Source organism: Podarcis gaigeae, assembly GCF_964106915.1.
Source record: "Podarcis gaigeae genome assembly, chromosome: 2".
NCBI lineage: Eukaryota > Metazoa > Chordata > Lepidosauria > Squamata > Lacertidae > Podarcis > Podarcis gaigeae.
Window position 1 is genome coordinate 51,906,128 of NC_139679.1, and position 16,596 is coordinate 51,922,723.

The 16,596-nt window shown below is 45.5% G+C and overlaps 1 protein-coding gene and 1 long non-coding RNA gene across 2 annotated transcripts in view; both read right to left on the reverse strand.

The window, feature by feature from the left end:
* Positions 1-1,730, reverse strand: part of ABLIM3 (actin binding LIM protein family member 3) — a gene marked incomplete at its 5' end in the record, with an annotated part of 67,138 nt that extends 65,408 nt beyond the window's left edge. The window contains one exon of the mRNA XM_083728202.1: positions 1,721-1,730. Coding sequence (XP_083584328.1) covers positions 1,721-1,730 — 10 coding nt within the window. The remainder of the gene's footprint in view (positions 1-1,720) is intronic.
* Positions 1,731-2,408: 678 nt separating this feature from the next.
* The window catches only part of LOC310838608, an 87,202-nt gene continuing 73,014 nt past the window's right edge, over positions 2,409-16,596 (reverse strand). The window contains exons 3-4 of the long non-coding RNA XR_014561078.1: positions 6,497-6,637; positions 2,409-2,587 (exon numbers count right to left, since the gene is read on the reverse strand). This is a non-coding gene — a long non-coding RNA (uncharacterized lncRNA). The remainder of the gene's footprint in view (positions 2,588-6,496; positions 6,638-16,596) is intronic.

Consider the following 16,596-nt stretch of genomic DNA (forward strand, 5'->3'; position numbering starts at 1 on the left):
CTTTCGCCTACTCCTCTTTCCTGTTTGTTTAAGTCATGAAGATACTCAATGGTTCTGAACACCCCAAGAGAAACCGTGGAAATATTACAATGGAAGCTGTTCTCAGAGATCCTTTTAATTCAAAAGGGTTAAAAGGTAAAGGTAAAGGTACCCCTGCCCGTACGGGCCAGTTTTGACAGACTCTAGGGTTGTGCGCTCATCTCACTCTAGAGGCCGGGAGCCAGCACTGTCCGCAGACACTTCCGGGTCACGTGGCCAGCGTGACGAAGCTGCTCCAGCGAACCGGCACCAGAGCAGCACACAGAACGCCATTTACCTTCCCGCTAGAAGCGGTACCTATTTATCTACTTGCACTTAGGGGTGCTTTCGAACTGCTAGGTGGGCAGGAGCTGGGACGAACGACGGGAGCTCACCCCGCCGCGGGGATTCGAACCACCTACCATGCGATCAGCAAGTCCTAGGCTCTGTGGCTTAACCCACGGCGCCACCTGCGTGTTAGTACACTTTAACTGCCCTGTTCTATTTACACTCAAGGTAGTAAAGGATAAAAAAGGAGCACAATCATAAGTAATTCCACCTCTACCCATGTATATAGGTGAAGCAAGGATTCTAATTTGGCTGGTGACTGCAAGAACACAGCAGCAGTTCATCAGATTTCAGTATCCTGAGAGGAAAAGATGGGATTTTGCACGTGTTGAAGAATGCAGAGCAAGTGCTCCTGTCTATAAAGACACAAGCAATCAAACAGGCATTTGGGGAAAGTAATTGGGGGGAAAGAGGGGAATATAGCTTGCAGCAAAGGATATGCCATTGAGGAGAAGGGAAAGACCTGCACACCTGGTCTATACAAACAAAACTGTATGTGTTAACATACCCTGAACATTACATGCTTGGATTAATTTCAGTTTAACTGAATAGTTAATCACCTTGTAGAACAAATATATTGGGTGGCATAGGACTTCTAGAGAATGCCAGTTTTGTAGTCTGGGATCAGAATGGTTGATCTGTTTCTCATAGGTGGAAGCAGTGATCCCTATCCCATCAAGTTTTAAGCAAAAGAAGCTGTATATATAGAGAGGTAAAGTTACAGACTGTCAGGCACCAGGGGTCTCAAATCACCAGTGCCACTATGACAGCTGAACAGAAGAGGCTGAAGCTGTCTTTGCAAAGTGACCCACAGCATGCCAAAGTGAGACAGGGCTTTCCAAACTGTATGTATGACCTTGATCTCCTCAAGAGTGACGTTTAAAGCACATGGCTTCCCCAAAGGATTCTGGGAACTGCAGTTTGTTAAGGGTGCTGGGAAGTGTAGATCTTTGCGGGGGTAAACTACAGTTCCCATTATTCTTTGTGGGAAGCCATGTGCTTTAAATGTATGATGTGTGTGCAGCCCATATCTGAGCAGCAGATCCACCTTGATCAGCTTGTGCCCAATGTCCATCTTGACGTACACTTACACCAAACCGCAGCTTGTTCAATCTGTTGTCTCACAATACAGGGACAACTTATACATTGTCAGCAGCGTCATAGCTGCTTGTACACCTTTCCTGGCAATGTTTGAAGGGAAAATATTGTGTGGGTGCCAACATTGCTATGTGATTCCCTCCAGCAGACCACAGCAATGGTGGTGGCAGTGACGTGTGTGTGTGTGTGTGTGCGCGCGCGCGCGCGTCGCACAGCTAGTGTGGCTAATTAAAGACTAGCTTTTCCTGTCACTCACCCTCACCCATCTTTCATTTTAATGCTCTCCTAATGCACTCCCAACACTAAGAATGACAAATTAATAGACCTGTCCCTCCAGAGTATATCTGAGACCTAGAAGAGTTCATAGCTCCCACAGTAGCTTCACCATTCCCTTGGGACATTACTTATCCCCCCTCCCCAGTTGCAGGACCATCTATCCACTCTCAGGCTAATGATTGGCTAGTCTAGTCATACAATCTGACATCCATACTGCCAGAATTAACCCCTTTTTTGCTTGACATGCTCTTGATCCTGCAATGGGGCACAATAATAAGTCATAGAACCAGTTATTGCCTAATGACACATCATGCAGGTATGTACTTTTGAATGTGCAGGTACCCACTGTTCTAAGAGTGTGTATAAATATTTTATTTCATATTAGTTTAGAGAAATGAACACAACGCATGTACAGCTTTTTGTCATTGTGAAGAACGCAGGCATCTTCCAACCAGACTGTGCTGCCTCATCTTTAAGGGAATATCCTCTTTCATTGCCCTGGCACTCCCCAAGGTGGAAGAAAAGGAGGTGCGGCATAGAGCAAGTTTCTACCACGCCATATCTGCACATCCCACCATGTGGATTCAAGCACCTCAAGCTTTCCGTTCGGGGTTCTCACTTATGAATGGGTTGCCCACAATCGCAGCCAAACATTCCACTCACCTGCACATGCTGCAGACAAAGCACTTTGGGTGGTAGGTCCGGCCCAAAGCTGAGATCACCTCTCCTGTGATGAAGTCTTGGCAGCTATCGCAACGTGTGCCATAGAGCTTCTGGTAGTCATGGGTGCAGATGTATTCCCCGTTTTTAAAGAAGAAGCCGGACTGAGCTAGGTCACAGCCACACACTGCAGAGAGGGAAGCACACACAGACAGAGAAGGGTCAGCTTGTCAGTTATCTTTCCCAAAGCTGACCTGTTCTTCTAAAGCAGGGATGGGCAGAAATAGAATCACATAATTGTAGAGTTAGAAAGGACCCTGAGGATCATCTAGTTCAATCCTGGTGATGCATGAACATGCAGTTGTCCTATATGGGGACTGAACCTGCAATCCTAGCATTATCAGCCCCATGCTTTAACCAGTTGAACTATCCAGCTTTTAAAAAAAACAAGAAGGAAGGTTTTTTTGTTTAGGTCAACAGGTTGCTGACTCCCAAATATACAACAGCAACAACAGGATGACTTTTCCCTTCTAAATTAGGCAGCTGAAATGAAGCAAGGATTTTTATGTGAAAGGATGTTGAGCTCAATGCAGTTCTGATACTGAGAATATATTCGGAAGGCTCAGAACGCTCTCAGGCGCAGCTTGTTCCTTAATTCCTGTTCTTTAATGTGTTTCTTTCATGCGGGACACTGAGGTCCAGCACCGAGGGCCTTCTGGCGATTCCCTCACTGCGAGAGGCCAAGTTACAGGAAACCAGGCAGAGGGCCTTCTCGGTAGTGGCGCCCTCCCTGTGGAACGCCCTCCCACCAGATGTCAAAGAGAACAACAACTACCAGACTTTTAGAAGACATCTGAAGGCAGCCCTGTTTAGGGAAGCTTTTAATGTTTGATGTATTACAGTATTTTAATATTTTTTTGGAAGCCGCTCAGAGTGGCTGGGGAGGCCCAGCCAGTTGGGCGGGGTATAAATAATAAATTATTATTATTATTATTATTATTATTATTATTATTATTATTATTATTATTACCTGAGGTTCTGAGTAAAAAGCAAAGCGGGCCCCACAAGTCCAATGTCTGACTGCTACAACAGAGTTGGGGGTGCACTGACAGAAGGAACATTCCTTGGTCAGAGCAAAGACACCGAGTTGGGAAAGCAAGCCTGAGAACGTTTCCTTGGGCAGTTTGGATGTGTTCGTTCTTCAGGGTGCCTACCCTTTAAACCCAACAAAACGAACTAAAGGGCCAAGCCCCACAAGATGTCACTGTTGGGTTGCTGGCAAGGTCCAGGATAAAAAGAGAAAGAGAAAGCAGGCAGGCCTGTTTTGGGGAGATTTGTGCCCTGCTGAGAGAGAGCCCTTGGCTGCTGCTTTGGGAAATTGTCTGTGAGCCTCGGAGCATGACGGCAACAGACTTTGCCTTCTTTAATTGGACATTAGCAGACAGCAAGAGGGTACCTGGGCAGAGCAGCCTGGCAGAGGGAAGTCTGACCTCTGATCAGGCGACAGGAGATTCATGCCATCCATCCTGCTTCTCAGCGTGACGCTGGGGCATCGTATCATTAGTGGCTGCTGCTGCAACAACCATAAGAGAGAATGGAAAATGTAGGCAGTGGCATTCCCTGTCTTCCTAGTCTCCCTGTGAGGTGACTGAGAGAAACTCGTCACAAAATGGACAAATGGCTCACTTACCAAAAAAACACGCACACACACTTAGACTTATGGAAAGAAGGCGAAGATTTGACCCATGGCTTTGGACTGCATCTTTTCAATGTGGTTGTGAAGGACCACATCCACAGCATATATTTGAATGCACTATGGTACCACTTTAAACAGTCAAGGCTTTCCCCAAAGAATTCTGGTGCTGAGAATTGTTAGGAGACCCCATTCCCCTCACAGAGCTACAAATCCCAGAGGGGCTGAACAATCAACCCCTCCTCGCAGTGAACTCTGGGAATTGTAGCTCTGTGAAGGGAAGAAATTCTGATTGGTGGAAAGTGGCTGGAAAGGTGTGCCCTGCAGTTTGCCCTGCAGTCCCTAAGACAGATTGCTGCCCTAGTATGGCTGCAGCACATGAGGTGACTCGCCTAGGGTGACATGCTCCATAGAGGGCAGGAGATCCCAATCTGGCCTTTGCGACAGCTTCCAACTCAGCTTCTGGTAAATGGAAGATGCAGCCAAAAGCTGAAACCTGTGAGCTGCGATGGCACTGGTTTCCTTCCACCCTGCCAGGCACAGGTCCGGATTTAGGGGGAGGTGAGTGGCACATCTTGCCTCAGGTGCCAAAAGATCTCAAACTAGCCTTGCTGGCAGGTGAATATGAGAGCATATAGACCTGCTTGATTCCCTCTTATCCTGAAGGCTGTGAGCACCTCCAGATATGATGGCTTGCCTAGATTTGCTGGTTGAAACCTGGTGAACCACACATTCCTTTTAGTATTGATGATGGAATAACGGACTGCGCAGCCCCTGCAATTCCTGCTTTCTCACCTTATCTTGGACCCATGAACAAGTTTTCTTAGGAGCCATTTTCTACATGAGCTCCGCACACAAATGTTCAGAGGTTTGGAGTGAGCAGCAGGACAGGCGTGTTCAGAGCCCATCGCTTCAGCATGTTCTGAGCCCATGCTGAGTTCTGCTAAGACGTGAGTGTTGGGAAATACTCTAGCTCATCCTTGCCCTGCAGATGGAAGGGTGGCTGGGGAGGAGCAACGTTGAGATGTTGTAAAACTTAATGGCCCAGAACGGATGCGAAAGGGCTCCTTAATGCAGTTATTGAAACAGCTGCTCTTATGAAGGGGCAGTAACCGGATCTATAAATTTTACAGTGGGAATTGTCAGAGCTAGATAAGGCACCCTGTTAATTCCCACTCTTACTGTTTTCCACAATTTATTTTAATTAATTAATTAATTAATTGATTGATTAAATTTATGGTTCGCCCTTCCTCCCCAAGGATCCCAGGGTGGCAAACGAGTGATAAAGCAATGCATACATCTTAAGAGCATCTTTAAAACAATCTCAGTACAGATGCTGACTGGGAAAGAGCTCAACTTTAAAGGCCTTTTGGAAGAGGAAACTTTTCAATAGGCACCAAAATATGGCACCTCTTTAATATTTAAGGGGAAGAAGCAAGTTTTCCTCGCTGCGTCCAGCACTTCGCTCTTGTCTGTGTCTGGCATAAAAGTACAAAAAGGCCTTCATGAGAGGCTTTGCATTTCACCACTGAACCCCTGCAAAATATTCAAAGTGCATGTGCCTTTTTTGCTCTGCAATCTCTCATCAACAAAAAATAAATAATAGCAAAATAGAAACATTTGGCGACTTTCCAATATTTGCAAATATCAGCTTCAGCTCTAGCCCTAATGCAAAAATATGTGATTTGAAGGCTGCAGCATTCTTTCAGACCTTCCAAGTGCCTCTATTTTCCAGGGAGAGTTCTGGATTTACAGCAGCCATCTCGGTTTCTGATTTGATCCTGGAATGTCCTGCTTTTCCTTAGGATGTCCCTATGTTAATTGGAGAAATGTTGGAGGGTATGCAGTTATGCAATCCCCAAGCCATCACAAGGCAGCCATGTATAGGGAATTTTTATAATGCTTAATGTTTTATTTTGTTTTTATATATGTTGGAAGTCGCCCAGAGTGGCTGGCACAACCCAGTCTGATGGGCGGGGCCTAAATAATAGAATCATAGAATCTTACGAGTTGGAAGAGACCTGGAGGGTCATCTAGTCCAGTGCAGGAATCTCAGCTAAGCATCCATGACAGATGGCCATTCAACTTCTGCTTAAAAAGCTCCAAGAAAGGTGAGTCCACCACCTCTCCCATGGGCAAAAATTAATTTATTGTTGTTATTATAGAATTTTCAACGGAGATATGTTGAAAGGTATGTTCTTTGCCTTTCCTCATTGTCACAATCAGTAAATGGACGCAGTAAATCCATAAGATTCGGACAAGTGTTGAGTGCTTCTTAAATGCTCAACTGAACACTGCCTTCGCTTGTGAAGGGCTTGATCCTGTTGAATGGGGAGGAATGCCTGACTGTAACCTTTGTGTCCTTTTTGAACAAGGCAGCTAGTCATCCCCTAAAGCACCTACCTTGGCAGGTGAAGCATCTGATGTGGAAGTGATTGCTCTGGACACGCACCACCTCTCCTTTACACGTATCTCCGCAGCGATAACAGTGGATGATGGTGGGACGGCCCCCAGGGTTGTACGGGTTTTGCTGGAAAGGAACTGCTGGGGAATAGAAAAGGCAGAGCTTGTTAGCAAGCATTCAGGATAGTCAAGAACAGCCAGCTTAGATAAATACATGAGCTGATTTCTTTCCTTGCAGAATTTAGTGTGCAAGCTATAGGGCCGAGTGCAGGCTGGTGCTTCATTTCACGTATTGTTTTGGGAAGTGCAAATTAAGTGGATTTGCATAAAAAAGCAAACAGATCAAAAATCTCTCCCATTCTTATGCAAAATAAGGGCCTCAGCTCTGCACCTCTAGTCAGTCAGAATTTCAACATTCAGTAAAGCAGTTTTGGGTGGAGCTCTTTCTTCATCCCCCCCCCCCCCGCATCTACCTCTTCATGAATGGATGTGTGTGTGTAAAATGCTTGATATTGGTGCACAGTTTAAGGCAACACTGCTTGAGGGTGGAGGTGGGGGAAGAAAGACCATAGGATCTAGACATTCTTGAAGAGGGCTGCCTTTCCGAAGAGATTCTGAGTTCTCCGGGGAATTCTCACATCAAAAGTGAAGGTCAGATTTGCCAAGGTTAGTCTGACTACTAGACCCTGAGAATTCTCCAGGGAAGCATCTGATGTATCTGTCTCTGAGCCCTTTCAAAGTAGGCGGCCGAGACCCCCTGGAGAATGGATTGAGAGATAAGGGCTTCCTAACCCTTCTGCATCTTGCAGAGCGCCCTTGCAAAGGGAATAGTTTTCTCTACATCTGTTTCTCTTTCTTTGATGCTTGTTCAGCAAAACTATGTATTCTGCAGACCACAGAGGGTCTGTCAACATAACCAAAACCCCACAACCCCAAACCATGCTCTTATTAGGGAGTATACAGTACCAGTAGTATATATATCTTTTGCCATGTAATGGTGGTGGAGGTTAACTTTGCTGCTCAGGGATGATTCCCTTCTTGTAAACAGGTAAGCTTTTTAAAAAAATTATTTGGCACCTTTTGACTTTATTTATTTATTTATTTATTTATTTATTTATTTATTTATACCCTACTTTATTTCCCAGGTGACTTCTAAGCACTTTACAAGTATAAAACAATTGCAAAATTCACATGCACACACACCCTCTCTGGAGATGTGCACTCCTGTGCTACAGAGAGTGAGTGTGTAGCCTGCAAGCGACTACTAAGGGGAAAAGATATAACAACAATTCATCAAACAGCACTGAGGAGGGTGGGGTAGGTGCCCACAACAGTCTAGTCTACACAGTGCCAGCAATTGCAGTGGAAGTGCTTTCTATAGGAAAACGCTGTAAACATTGACAAAATACTGTGATGTGATTGCTCATTCAACATGCCTGCAATAGAAGCATCTTTTTCCCATGGATCCCCTAAAACAGACTGTGAGCACAGACAGCATTCAGAGTATGAGCTCAGACATACCCACAAATCAATTGAGTGGCTTTGCATCCCTTTCTGCATCAACCACTAATTTCTGGTCCTGAACTACAAAGGCCTCTGCAGCCATTTATTTCTGTCCTCATTTCCTGACATGTTTCTGGCTCTAATCTTTATTCCTCCAACCACCATCTCCTGCTTCCTTCCACAGCTCTGCTGTCCATTCTCTCTTGCTCCCTCTTCCTTTCCCCTAGAACTCCCTCCCAGAACATTCCCCTTGTGTCACCTCCCCCTCCACCACTCTCCCTTCAGATGCCTCCTTAACAGCCCACTTCCCTCCATAAAGGTCTTTTCTCCTTCTTTCTCAGCTGAAACAAAGCCAAAGTATGCAAAGCTGCGCTTTCCACACCCACTACTTGCTAGCCTTTTAGTGGCCCCTCTCTTGGAATTCAGACTCTTAAGCTCCTTGGATCATTTTGCCTGATGGATAAATATAGGGATAGAAGGTGTGAAAGAGCACATGGTTTGCATGCAGAGGGTCCCAGGTACAATTCCTGACATCTCTAGGTAGGGCTGGAAATGGTCTCTGCCTAATACCCCGGGGAGACTCTGTTGGTCAGTGTAGACCAGGACTAGCCAACTCATTGGCCTCCAAATGTTCTTGGACAATACTTCCCACCACCCATGTCAACCAGCTATGCTGGCTGACACATAGCCCTCAAACATCCCGATTTCCCCAGGACATCTTGGAATTATGGAAGACATCCTAGCTTCTGATAGGACCCTGGAATGTCCAGTTTTCCCGCTCCACCCTTGCCACTGCTGACAAGCTCAGGGAGGAGGATGAGCTGGTGCTTTCAGCCGGCACTGATGCTTGCACGTCTTTCTGTGCTGTCCTCGCTTGAGTCAGCTGGCTCGCATGGCAGTGCAGCACTAAAAGATGCCATCCTGATTTTCGTTAGCAGAACGTTGGGGGGTATGCTGAAGCTGATGAGGACTAGAGTCCACAACACCTGAAGGGTACCACATTTGTGTAGATAACACTGAGACAGATGAACCAATGGTCTGACTCAATATATGGAGACTTCCTGTGTTCCTATGTACTGTACAAATGTTTTTGACATAAACCACCTTGAGAAAACTCTGCTCTGGAAGGTGGCACATAAATTCCTAAATAAATACATAAATAAAATACCAAAATGGGATATCACAACCATATTTTGTACAGGATTTCAGTGTGGCCAGGAAGTACAGTTGTCAACTACTTGTCCAGTGCCCACTTTCCACACTGAGAACAAAGAATCATCCAGACATTCAGACAGAAACAGAGAGCACCAAACATCCTTTTACAAGCAAAGATGAGGGGGTTTGGGGGATGGGTCAAGGAATTAATCAATATTTAAACAAACATTCATACAAAAAAATCTGTGCTGGATGATTTTGCCTTCAATTATTATGGGCTTCTGGTCTCTAGGGAAACTTCTCGGTGTCCATAGCAACCTGTCACCAGGCTGGTGAGCTCAGTGCCTGAAAATATAAGAGGACTGAGCATGATAAGGAGAGGTATTGGGGGTGCAGGGAGGGGGGGAAGACACATGGGCTGCAGACTTCAATTAAATGGCAGGGCTGTAGCTGTGACTCTTATCTCCCAACAGAAAGTCCTGTTTCTGCAGAAGAAACTTGGATCTGTGCTTTCCTGCTTTCTCTTATCTCTGCTCAGCATTAAAGAAGCTATTTCTAAGTTCAGGATTGATTAACCCAAGGCTCTTGTTGGAATTCCCCCTCATTTATGTGACTGGCGTTGTTTTCCTCTTTCTGCAATTGTTTCCCAGGAGTTTGCCACTCCTCCTTGCCCCTGTATGACAGCATTACAGGCATTGCCTTGCTCCTTTGCAGAGGGACAGTCGATCAGGGCCAAGCTCATTACGCCAAAATAATCCAGTAATAATGTAAGTAGCATTAGGAACCTTGCAGCAACAAGAGGAACAGGGCAGGGGGGAGGGAATAGCCCAGTGGAATGCCTTAATCTCTCAGTGGTTCACTCCTGCCTGAAGCAGACGTGCTTACTTAGCAAGAAATTAAAGCCAAGTTCACCTCATCTCATCATCATTAATGCATTGGTGCTCTTTCTGCACCAATGCAAAGGAATACACAGAGTACTGTTCTCTCTGGTGTAATTCCAGAGAGTTGTAGCTGGGGCAGAGTAGCCAGTGGAGCTTGATGCATTTCCAAAGCCTTGTTTCACTCAATGTTCTCAGTGATGAGCAGGCAGAGGGAAAACCAGCAGACAGAGGAGCTCCATAAGACAACTCAGCTATGGTCCCTCCAGTTTACTCACAGTGATGTTACATCTCCAAGATGTTTTAGTGTCTCAGGCAGAGCAGTAAAAGGCATCCTCCTGTAAACCAGGGTACACAGACCCCAAGACCAGCCAATGTATTTAGGTATCTTCTGCAGAAGACCCCACAAGCACCTCTACTACTGCCTGATAATAAAACTGAAGGAGTAAATTAAATAACAGAGAAACTGCTGACCTTCCATGATGTCCGAAATTTGCCTCCTGAGGCATATGTCTCACTCTGCCTAATGGGAGGGCCAGCTTTGTTTAAGGCCAAAACACATATCCAAGGTGCTGTAGGGATGCCACCCAAACAGCTTCTTGTTGCATGGATTGTTGCCCGTGTATTGTGAATTTCCAGGGACCTATCAGTAGCCACCAAAAATGGGAAGAGATTGGATAGAGGGTACTCTCGCCGACATGATGGCATCGATCTACATAAGCGATGCCCAGGGATAACCTGCCGCAAGGAAGCTTGTGTGTATGTAATGTAACATGCTTTTCTAGCTTTTGTGGGTTTTCTCTCTTCATGTGCAAAAGCTCAACGTGTTCAATAACTGGAGGGAAACCTCAAGGGGACAATAGCATCTTTTATTTTGCCATACCCTTATATTAAACTTTGTACTGTATTTACTGTGCTGGAAATGTTGCTGGGTCCCAACGACAATGAATGATGGCACATTCTCCATTGGAGCCTCAGAACCCTGGATTTGGCCTGAATTTTCCAGTGCCAAGTGAAAAAGCCATGTGCAACATATGCAGCAATTATGAGTTTTATAGGTGGCACACACTCCCCCCCCCCGTCATCTCTGACCCTACAACAGTAGCAGAATTTGATTGTGAGCCTTTGCTTTCGGAGGAGACAAGCTAAAGCTGAAGGTCTCTAGCCGTCACTTGGCCATCAAAGATGACATTTCCATTTTGCTTATCATCATGGTGTTATTCCTATGTACTTGAGCAGGGATCTTCCCAGCAAGCCCTGCTGCATTCTCTGAGCTCTTATCTCCTTGACTCCTTCTTGGCTAATACCTGCTGTGTTCTGCCAGAGGCAGCTGTGATTGGTGGAGGAGCAATCTGTGTCAATTAAACACAGAGGCCATTGGGAGAAAGAGACTGTTGGGGCGATGAAAAGGATTATTATACATGCAGAAAAGTACTGAGTCAGAACTAATGGCTCTACACTGTCACCTCCCTACCTCCCACCCCAGGTAAATGGCAAGTGTCTTGATTATAGACACTTTATAATGCAAAAAGGCAGAACAGATATCACAAATATTGGACTTAGAGGGGTTTAGCACTTGTGGTAAAATAGCCTGAGGGTTCTTTATCTTGCTGTGCTCATTAACCTCAGCTGTGGGTGTCCATGTGGTAATTTACTGTTGCATTCATGAACAATATTTCTTTGGTAAAATGGGATGTTGCATTTCAAAAAGGAGAGCGTTCTGTAGGCACTCTGTGTCAAGAATTATGGTGGTGTTATACTCTGTGTGAGCCATAGATCAGTGTTAGAACATCTGCTTTGTATTATTATGATGCAGATGGTCCAAAATTCAATCACTTGCATTTCCAGGTAGGGTTGGGAGAGACCCCGTGTCTGAAATCCTGGAGAGCTACTGCCAGTCAATGTGTAGACAATACTGAGCTGGATGGGCCAATAGTCTAACTCAATTGAGTTTTTATATTTTGATACAGCAGACTGAATACAGCTACCTCTTTGGAAAAAAGAGGTAGAAAACCAGTGCAGAATCTCCCTTTTTCTGTCTTTGTCTCTCCCCACCACGTTCTCTCTCTCTCTCTCTCTCTCTCTCTCTCACACACACACACACACATACACATTTTCAAACACTCATGCACCTGCATTTACAAACCCTGACACCGGCCAGGTTTCCAAGATGCATATACATGGGTGTTTAAAGATGTGTTTGTGGCATCTCCACTTAGACATGTTTCTTGCAGAAGACAGTGGTGTAATTCCAGCATTTCATGCAGCAACCATAATGCATGGAGCTGTGAGCCATTAAGTTTAGAATCACAGAGTACGGCATGTGGAATGGTACCCAGAGTGCCAGAGGCAGTAGATTTGAGTTCTGAAATGAAGGAAGTGTCTAACATAATCCTGTCTATTTACTGACCTAGAGGCATGACAGCTGACTTAAGTTGCTAAATCTAGTATAAATGTCCTGCATGAGAATCTCCTAAATGCTCGATATAAAGTATCTACAAACCACTGCAGCAGCAGACAGAAATGGTTGTCATGAGGAGGGATCTATAGACTTACTTGTGGTTATGACGAAAGCAAACCCTGACTACCTTTCTCAATGTATTAACTGGTGCAAAAGTGTAATCAAAAGAGTTGAAGGGATCCAGCCAAAAACAGACTATAGATCACACCCACACCATACATTAAAAGCATTCTCACACCACTTTAACACTTATGGCTTCCCCCCAAAGGTTCCTGGGACCTGTAGTTTGGAAAGGGTGTTGAAAATTGTTAAAAGACACCCACAAAGCTATAACTCCCAACACTCTTAACCAACAACAGCACCCAGGATTCTTTGATGAAAACTAAGGCTGTTAGAGTGGTGTAAGAGTGTGGAAGTGACCATAATAACTAGTATACTGAATGGATGGGAGGGGTCGAGTTGCATCATTTAGCTAGAATCTAGCTTATGACTGCATGTCCTGAGCTGGATGCAATGCAGACGTGTGGGTGTAAGTTAAAGTATGTTAAGCCCTGCTGAAGACAACACGTAGCTGCAGCAGATGGAGGGTGGGGTCCAAGGAAGAGGAAGAAACCAATACCTGATATTATGACCACATCCCCATTAGTCCATTTGACTTCCAGCCATTGCCCACTTTCTACTTGACCACTGCCACATGTAACAGCCGTGTCCCATGCTCTGGACTAATGCAAACTGGAAGCTATAGCTCACCATTAAGAACACATCACTGCAAGCCTCCCAGTGCAAGCACCCGCTTTATAATTCCGTCCCTGGGTGACGTGTTGGCATCTTTGAGTTATCTGCTCTCACAGGGGTACAGAACAGCTTGATCTAATTAACTACCTGTAATTAATTTTTGCGAAGTGCTTTGAGGAGGCACAGGTGAAGGATGCGATAGGAATGCAAAGCAGTCTTCGTGTACCGGCAAGCATTTAGCGCATTGGGTGTAGGTGATGCGTGGCAGCTTTACCGCGTGGCTGGAGGGTGAAAGGAGCTGGCATGTTTCGATGGATGGGACTATAGTGGCGTACGGAAGATGTGGGGATCTTGCCGGCAGCATCTGCAGCATGTATGGCTGGATGAATGTATGCAGCGGAGCATGGCGGTGCACCCTAGTCAGTGTGCATGGCGCTTGTACACCAGCAAGAGGCTGGCAGCATAATCGCAAGGCGGCATTTGATTTGACAGCCTCTCCTCAAAAACTGGCTCACTGGGCAAGCACTTCGCTCCCCATGCAGACTACCCACCTTTGCAATTGCTCCTCCCACTCCTTTCATGCGATGATGGGAACAAACGAATGATTAATCACGTTAATCTCTGCACATTTCCTGCAGTAATTGGCCTGTAAATCATCCTCTCAGAAAAATCCACACTGTGTGGCAGTTGCCAAGGCCAGGGAATAAATTGCACTGTAGGTTTTACAGAGGCATGGCTCCTCCAGGCAGGTAGAGTTTTTGCCCTTGGGTACAACTCTTGAGTCGTACATAGGACAGCTCTGGCAGCTGCCAGCCACCCTCATTAAGTGGGGCTGCCATATTTCCAGGTAGGACTTCCAAGAAATTAATGGGGGGGGGGGTCAGTTATTTTCTCATAACCAGCCAAACCTCCTTGGTTAGTTGGTCTCTGTTTGTTTGTCTGCTCTGGAAGACCTGCTTGAACTATGTGGCTAGTTATTTAAGGAAGAAAGTTAAAGGAGGGGCGCAGTAATCAGACCATTAGTCTATCTACTCCAGGATGGTCTGTTATGATAACTGGCAGTGGCTCCCTGGTATTTCAATCGGGAGACAATCCTAGCCCCATCTGGAGATGCCAGGGATTGAAATTAGCAAAGCCTGTGCTCAACCACTGAGCTATAGCTCTACCAGTCAACACCCACAGCCTTTCCCCTAGTATATGCAGAACTACAGCAACTGGCTCCCAAGTGTGAGCATGGCTGGAGAACCACACTGCCGAGGTATCTGTGAAGGGCTTTCCCTCTTCACGCCACTGGAATCTCCCCAGGAATGCAAGTGTAGGTGGATACACTTGCCTACAAGCTGTAATTAGCTGCCACCCTTCCAGCAGCAGAGGAATTAAATAGGTCAGTCTTCTCTGTTTTGCCTGAGCCTCAAAACAATAAAAGAGGCCCATACTACAGCATTTATATAATTGATCACCTAGGGCACAATCCTAACCCTGGATCTGCCGGAATCAGCGAGTTAGGATCTGGCTAATCTCCAGCTTAGCTGGCTGTTCAGCCAGGCTATGCCAGCATAAGTCCCTAACCCTAATTCAGCTGGAGATAAGACAGCATAACTTGCTCATCCAGGGTGTAGCAAACTCAGGCAGTCCCAGCAGATCTTGTGCCATCAAAAGTCTTGGGAAATGGGTTGGGATGCTTGCGAGTTGTGCAATGTGTGGCATGTTCCACGTTTGTTTGTTTGTTTATCCAGTTGTGTTGCTGCATGTGACTGTGTGATTGGCAGAGTGTGTTGTGGGTAAGCCTGCGGTGTGTGGCATGTGCTTGCGAATTGGCTGCTGTGGTGAGGCCTGGCAGGGACCCAGTGTGCGCACTACCCCTTGCAGGAGTGATTTGGAGCTACTTCCCACAAGCTATTCCTGAGTGGTCTCTAGGTTCATATGCACCCCATAATGACCTTTAGGAAGTCTCCCCTGTGCTGGTGGCCATAGCTCCCCTAGTAATACCAGCGTGGAGCTGGCTCTCTGTGTTTTGCTGTTTCTTTTCCTTGCACCCGGCTGGGGCCAGCTCATCTGCAATTTATCTCCCGAGGGGCTCTTTATGCCAGCTTAATTCTGCGGGTGTAACTCATACATATTTCCAATAAAAATAAGGACATCCTATTCCATTCCCTCCAACATTTCACTGACAAAAACAGACATCCTAAGGAAAAGTGGGACATACTGGGATCAAATCAGAAATTGAGATGGCTCCTGAAAGTCCAGGACAGTCCCTGGAAAATAGGGACATGGGGGGTCTGGTAACTAATGCTGGCTTCCCATATTTAGGATTGCTCTGCCTGCTGCAATCTAGCAATGTCTGGTGTGCAGACGTCTCTCCATTCATTGAAAGGCCTCCTTCCTGTTCCCCCTACTTTACCTGTTGGCTGTTCCATTTTCTTTTGCTGACAACGAACATTTGTTAAGCCCCTGCATGTAAAACCTGGCCAGCAACATTTCATTCTGTTTGGCAGTATAATATCTGGAATGGTCATATGGTTTAAGGATTTGAAATCCTATTATAAAACTATAACGAATCTTGTCTCTATTTTACTGTGTTGTACGAGCACTTTCTAGTCTATTGTGTCTAAATATTTAGATAACTGTTGGCTGATTTAAATAGTGCATTGAATCTGGTGTTCTTATGGTTGCTTGGCATAGATTAAGAAATTACAGCAGCTGTTAGCATGATGAGTTACTTTGATCCTATAATAGGGACTTAAAGGTGACAAGATAAAGAGTGTGATATAGTAGAGCCCACAGACAGTTCATAAAAATCCACTAGGAGAGATGCAATTTTTCTAGATAACTATGTCCAATTGGATCCTGAAAGCAAACCATCTCTAAAAAGACAATGACTCTAAAGAGGATTATGCACAGAGATAGTTAAAATGGGAGAGAGAAGGAAGTAAAACTAATTTAGAGCATATTGCAGCCCCACAACTTCAGCTCCCTGTTTCCAGTCTGCCTTTGTAAAGTGTTTGATCTTGTTAGCCATATGGCCAGCCATGTGCAAGTCCCAGATTGTAAGCCATCGCTAGGGGGTCAATACCAAGAGACAAAACTGCAGTCACTTTCTTGTAACTTCATCCTTGTGTGAGGTTGGCTAAGTTCTGCCTTAGTCAGAACTCGAGTCATTCTAGTCAATGGAACAGAAAGGCTCTGTGCACAGGTGAGATTGTCTATAAATCCAGATCTTAATTAGAGAGTGCATAGCTGTGACGGAGTTTGGACGATGAACTTGGATCAGATGTCTAGCACCTTAATGTCCTGCTGATAAGCACATTAGAAATGCTATAGAGCTGGAGATTGCTAATGAGTGCTGATTACAGAGCCTCTTTCTGAAC